Consider the following 6322-nt stretch of genomic DNA (forward strand, 5'->3'; position numbering starts at 1 on the left):
CAAAGGAGTAGCTTGCAATTTGAGATGGCGATCGGATAATATTTAGAGGGTTAAATGGACCAAAACTTTTGTGTGAAAATTGTGAAAATTTTTAATATGCAGTTTATATCTTAATTCCTGGAAGTGACATTCCGGACAAGTGAGATATACTTGAAAGTGGAACGCTTGACTTTTCAATTGATGCCAATTATGTTGGTGTACATGATCAGATAACAGAGTTACAGCCTAATATATTCCGTTATTTGTTTGTAGTGTAATAATAAACTCGCTAGAAGTCGCAATTATACATCAAAAGTCATGAAATTTTGCACCGGATAAGAGTATAGGTCGAAAAAGATGCCTACAATTTTGAATGATGATCTGATATTCTTTAGCGGGTGAAATGGACCATTACTTTTGTATGAAAAATATAAAAATTTTATTTTTGGTCGATATTTTAAATCCTTGAGGACATATATATTTGGCAAAGTAGTCTACATATGGGAAAAAACTACTGACCTTTCCTCTGATGTAAATTGCAATAAAGTGTTTGCTAGATAACGGGCCTGCTGCCTAATATATAATGGGTTCTGTGTAGAGAACCACATTTTTATCCCATGCTACATATTGTCTCTCCAAAAGTTCATGTAACACCACGAAATATTCGTCCTAGACCCCTTATTTGGTATGCCAAAATTCATATCTCGACGAGATAAAGCGAGTTAGCGATGTGTGTCCGTCCATTAAAAATTGTAAACAAGCTTAAGGCCGCAATTATGGACCGATTGTAACGAATTAAGGATGTTGGGTTCGGGCCAGAATAGAAATGATTAGTTTTTGGTGATGATCGTGAAATGTTCAGGGGATGAAATAGACCAAAAACAAAATTTTAACCAATTTTGTGGCGGCTCTGTAAGTCAAAATAATAACCCGCAAAAATTTAAACAAAGTTTGAGTTTATGATGAAGAAGAAGCGTACAAACCAACGTTTGTGTGAACTAAATTTTCCTTTCCTGCTACAAAAATGTCTTTGTCATGCTAGATAACTTTTTGGTTTTGGTCATAAGTATTATACATTACATCTCTGATATTTGATAATTAAATTTTCACAATCATTGAAAAGATGTTCCGTGGAGAGCGATTGTCCAGGGATAGTGGTATAGGGTATCCCATGGTCGGCTCCGTCCGACCATAGACTTTTCTTACTTGTTTTTTTTTTAAATTTGAAAACAACAAATATGAGATTAAGCTTGACTACAACAAATAGTAAGTAAAACATACATCTCAACAAAACTGCCAAAGTGAATCTACAATTGACAACTTTTCATTGGAGTTATAAACGGAGATTCCGTATGTCCCTTTGCTATTTTCACTGGCTTGCGTTTAACATACGATTCAGTAATTGTGTTTGTTTCTACTAAGTTCAACTCGACTGGTAGCTCTTGAGCAAAGTCAAATACTTTAGTTGGACAGCCTTCAAAATACCAATGTTTCTGCCCCATATTCAGCACAACATTTGCCTGCTCCATAAAATCTGTTCCCAGAAGAGTGCGGTTGTTTTTATTTTCCGGAAAAACCAAAAATCGATGTCAAAACTTCTTCTTCCAACCAATGCCTTGCATGTTGTTGTAAGAAATGTTTGATTGGATGTGAATCCATCCGCCAACGTTGTTTTACATCTAATGGTATCAAATTTACATCCTTTTAACTGTATAATTTGCTTTAAACTTGAACTGGCTACACTCGTTTTAGAGCCGGAATCAAAATAAGCTTGTACAGAAAATCCAAACATTTCAACATTCACCCTTGGAATGTCACGACCGATACACATATCATAGGAATTAAAACTTGCGTTTAGCTTTTCATTGCATTTAGGACAATTCGCACGAACAAAACCTGGTGCATTACATCCGTATCAACACAATTTCGGTTTTAAAACTTCTGTCTTGGCATTTGAATTTACATCTTCAACAACATCTTGCTTTCTTTCCGCAAAAGGAGCAACGTTTTAGACCACCTTGAGGACCACTTTCTAAATGTTTAGTGTTCACAGCAACGCGTTCACTGATTATTAGTTCATCTTCCCTTGCATCTGCCAAAAGTTCTTCAAAGATGTTAACTTTATGACGAAAGACACGTTCCCTTATTTGAGGATGAAGCATCCCACACACCATATCAATCTGGCTGGATTCTGTAGGAACTTCTGCTAACTGCGCAAATAACGTTCTATTCTTTCTAATGAATGTATCTGTAGGACCATTCTTACCCTGTTAAGCCAAATAATTCCGCATAGACTCGCCATGCTGGTTTCGGTGGGGCAAAGGCCTCACGTACCATTTCAATGACATCTTTGAAAGTCTTGGCTTTAGCTTTAACACCACTCCAAAATTCTGCAGCATCTCCTTGAAGTAGCATAGGCATACCATTAACTGCATTAGCATCAGCAACGCCTTCAACAAGCTGGTATGTCGTTATAGCTGATATAAACTCCTCAACTTTCGCAGAACATCGTTCTCCATTGTATATTGCTGAGCAACCGCTAAACGATCCATTCTTCTCGGTGGGTCTGTTTATAGATCTCAACAGACTTTCAAATTGTTCTGTTGTAAGCGAAACCATGTTCGTATTCCTCGCAATTCGTTCGGTTTTGCGTGTACCTTCCGCAATAACTCTTTTATTCATAGATATTGACTATGGACAGGATATTCCTTATCTTGTTACAACGGGTTGAAGAACAAATTTTGAGATTTTTTCCAGACGGAAAGGGCCACAATTTATCTCCACTATTGTCGGAAACCAATTCTCCAATACATTTTCAATAAAAATCCTTCTTCACGGCTTTCTGGGCGTTATTCTGGCCTCGCTGTTGGGCGTCAATTTGTAGCGGGATACTAATCTTTGTGGGCGCCAATTGCAGAAGGTTCTTGAACGGATTGAAAACACGAACATGTTAAAAAAAATATTCTTTATTTAATAAAATTATATGTGTTTGATATGAAGGTTTCAAATAGACTGAATGTATGAAAAAACATGTATATCGAAATGGGGTAAAATAAAATATTTGACAACAAAAACAATGACACAATTTCAATAGGACAAAATTATTATGTTTTCAATAAATTAAAAGTAAAACAAATCAAGTAATATGTGACAATACGCTACAATAAGTTTTTGTAGAGAAAAGAAATTCAATATACCTTAAATCGATCGGTACCGTTATATAGGGGCTATTCCAGAACATAAACCTACCTCAGACTTTATTTTCGGTATAGAAGTTTTTTGATCACTTCAAAAGTTAAATACCAAGTTAGATCAAATTTGGCCTAAACACGTCTAAAAACCTTCAGAACACCTGAAATCGGGCTTTACCGACATATGGGGTTAATTCCAAAATAATTCATAATTTTCGGAGAATAAACTTCTTGGTTTCGTTCTTCCTTTTTTGATCACCTCAAACCATAAATGCCAAATTACATCCAATTTGCCCCAAAAAGTAGATAAAAACTACAAAATTCATAAAATCGGGTGGTACCGTTATATAGGGGCTATTCCAAAACGTGAACCTGTGTCCACAAATTTTAGTACAGAAGTTGGTTAACCACTGGGAACTTTAAATACCAAATTTCTACCAATTTGATCCGAAAAATATCGATAACAAGTAAAACAAGTATAAAGTGGTTATGTTCGACCGGGCCGAACTTTTTATACCCTCCACCATAAAATAGTCTTAATTAAAATGGAATAATTAGTTTCCTTTCACAATTTTAGGTGGAAAATTTTTTCGACCACGAATCCCCCAAATGCCCAAATTATCTACCCTAATCTAAAAAAAATGTTCAGCCAAGTGAAAGTGTACCACATACACGGTTTTAGTGGACAAGTTTTATAACTGCAGGGAACCTCAAAAGTCAAAGTACGGGTAGTTCCGTCATACAATGTACCAAAGACCTCCAAAATACAGTAAATCCGAAGGTATATATTTTAGGTATAGGAGATGTTTCATGACCACAGAGAACCTCAAATGTCAAATTACAGGCAGTTCGGTTGAAAATTGTAGCAAAAACCATCAAAATACCGAAAATCGGGAGGTATCGTTATATGGGAGCAATACCAAAACATGGACATATGTTGATTTTTTTAATGGAGAAGTTTCGTGACCGCTGAGATCTTCAACTGTCAAATGACAGATAGTTCGTTTAAAAATTTTAGCTAAAATCCTCAAAGAAACGAAAATCGGGAAGTACCGTTATATGGAGGATATACCAAAACATGGATCTACTATGTTGACGATTTTGATGGAGAAGTTTCGTGACTAGTGATAACCTCAAATGTCAAATTACAGTTAGTTTGGTTAAAAATTGTACCTAAAATCCTCAAAATACACAAAAATGGACGGTACCTTTATTTGTGCAACAAGGAACTGTGTTAACAAATTTTAGTGGACAAGTTTCATGATCATCGAGACCCTCAAATGCCCAACTAATTACAGCTAGTTCGGTTAAAACTTGTAGCTAAAATCCTCAATTTACTGAAAATCGGGAGGTTCCATAATAATAACGTCAAAATACTTGAAATCGGGCGGTACCGTTATATGGGGGCTATACCAAAACGTGGACCGATGTAGCCCTTCATCGAACTTGACCTACCTGAAAACAATAGACTAATCTTCCCAAAAATTCAGCGTCCTATCTCCATAGATCGACTTAGAATTTTACCGTGATCAAGAATAAATATACTTTATAGGGTCGCAAATGATTATTTTAATGTTGGCCTGCTCACACACATACAAACACATTTTGTTATTGTGTTAGTTTTGAAACACAAACATTTTGATAGTTTCCCAACATACCATTCAGTCTGATTTTATAAAATTTACGAAAAACAATTCGTATAAATACATTCTACAATTACACGGATAAGCTAATAATTTGCATACACACTCATTATTTTCAAGAGAATCAACTTTCGTTTATTCTCCCGTGGCTACACAGGAATTTATAATTCAAAGATGATGTTTTGTTCGAGTAGTTTTGGTTTGTTGGGTTGTCTTGTGTAATGGAAAAAATGTGTGTATTGAAAATTTTCATTTCAAAAACAAAAGCTCTCTTTTTCAATTGTGAGTGAGCAATTGACACACACCGACAACAGAAGTGCGCCCTTTGAGCAGCCTTGTTTTAATGCGTTACAAACGGAAACAAGTGAGAAAAGGCTATAGTCGATACGGGGCCGACTATGTTATACCCTACACCACTACCTCTGTGAATAATCTTTTCACTCGAAAACATTTCTTTTATGGAGATGCGAAAGTTTTCACCTATCTTGCCCTTAAAGCAAATGACTTAAGGCGAACTGAACCTTCTTCTTCTTCTTTTATTTGCCCATCCGTTGTTCGGATATAAGCGATCATACATTAAATCGTTTTACAATAATTGTATTACATTTCAGAATATATAAATATTTTCTTGTATACATTTTTGTTATTTATATTGTCGGCAGTTCTCTATTTTTGGCCGCCCTAAACAAGTTCCTTTCGTCATCGTAGCCAGTCCAATCTTGAATATTTTTAAGCCAGGAGAGTTCTCTTCTTCCTCTACTGGGTCTTCCTTCAATTTTCCCTTTGAGAATTGTTTGGATGAGTTGGTATTTATCATTTCTCATTATGTGGCCGAAATATGAGATTTTCCTATTTTTTATCGTTTTAATCAATTGTCGATCCACGTTCATTCTTCTTAAAACTTCATTGTTAGTTACTCGATCGGTCCAGGGTATTTTTAAGATTCTTCTATAGATCCATAGTTCAAATGCCTCTAGTTTTTTTTCATCTTTGGCTTTAATTGTCCATGTCTCTGCTGCATATAGTAGTACAGACCATACGTAACATTTCACAAATCTAACTTTTGTTTGAAGACCGATATCATGACTTGTTAGTAATTTATTGTATTTATAAAATGCTCCTCTGGCCATCTCTATTCGACATCGAATTTCATGTGATATGTCCCATTTGTCATTTATCAATACTCCCAAATATTTGAATGTAGTTACTTTTTCAATTTCTGTGTTATGGATTGTCAGCGATGTGTTGTTATATGTGTTCTTTCTACTGATAATCATGTATTTTGTTTTTGTGATGTTAATTTTAAGCCCATATAATTCGCTTACCGTTGTAAGTTTGTCTATTGCTTTTTGTAGGCCATTTAGACTGCTTGCTAGAATTGTCGTATCGTCTGCATATCGTATGTTATTTATAAGAACACCATTGGTTCGTATTCCCATTTTCTCATTTTGCAAGGCCTCCGTGAATATTTTTTGGGAGTAAATATTGAATAAAAGAGGCGATAATATA

At 35.3% G+C, this 6322-nt stretch overlaps 1 protein-coding gene across 1 annotated transcript; it reads right to left on the bottom strand.

The window, feature by feature from the left end:
* Positions 1 to 2241: 2241 nt before the first annotated feature.
* On the bottom strand, positions 2242 to 2598 carry LOC141392253 (activity-regulated cytoskeleton associated protein 2-like). Its single transcript, XM_073965204.1, has one exon. The coding sequence runs from the start codon at positions 2596 to 2598 to the stop codon at positions 2242 to 2244; it is 357 nt and encodes a 118-aa protein (XP_073821305.1).
* Between the last annotated feature and the right edge of the window lie 3724 nt (positions 2599 to 6322).

Source organism: Musca autumnalis, unplaced genomic scaffold (assembly GCF_047663935.1).
Source record: "Musca autumnalis isolate F117 unplaced genomic scaffold, ASM4766393v1 scaffold_2, whole genome shotgun sequence".
In the NCBI taxonomy this organism is placed as follows: Eukaryota; Metazoa; Arthropoda; class Insecta; order Diptera; family Muscidae; genus Musca; species Musca autumnalis.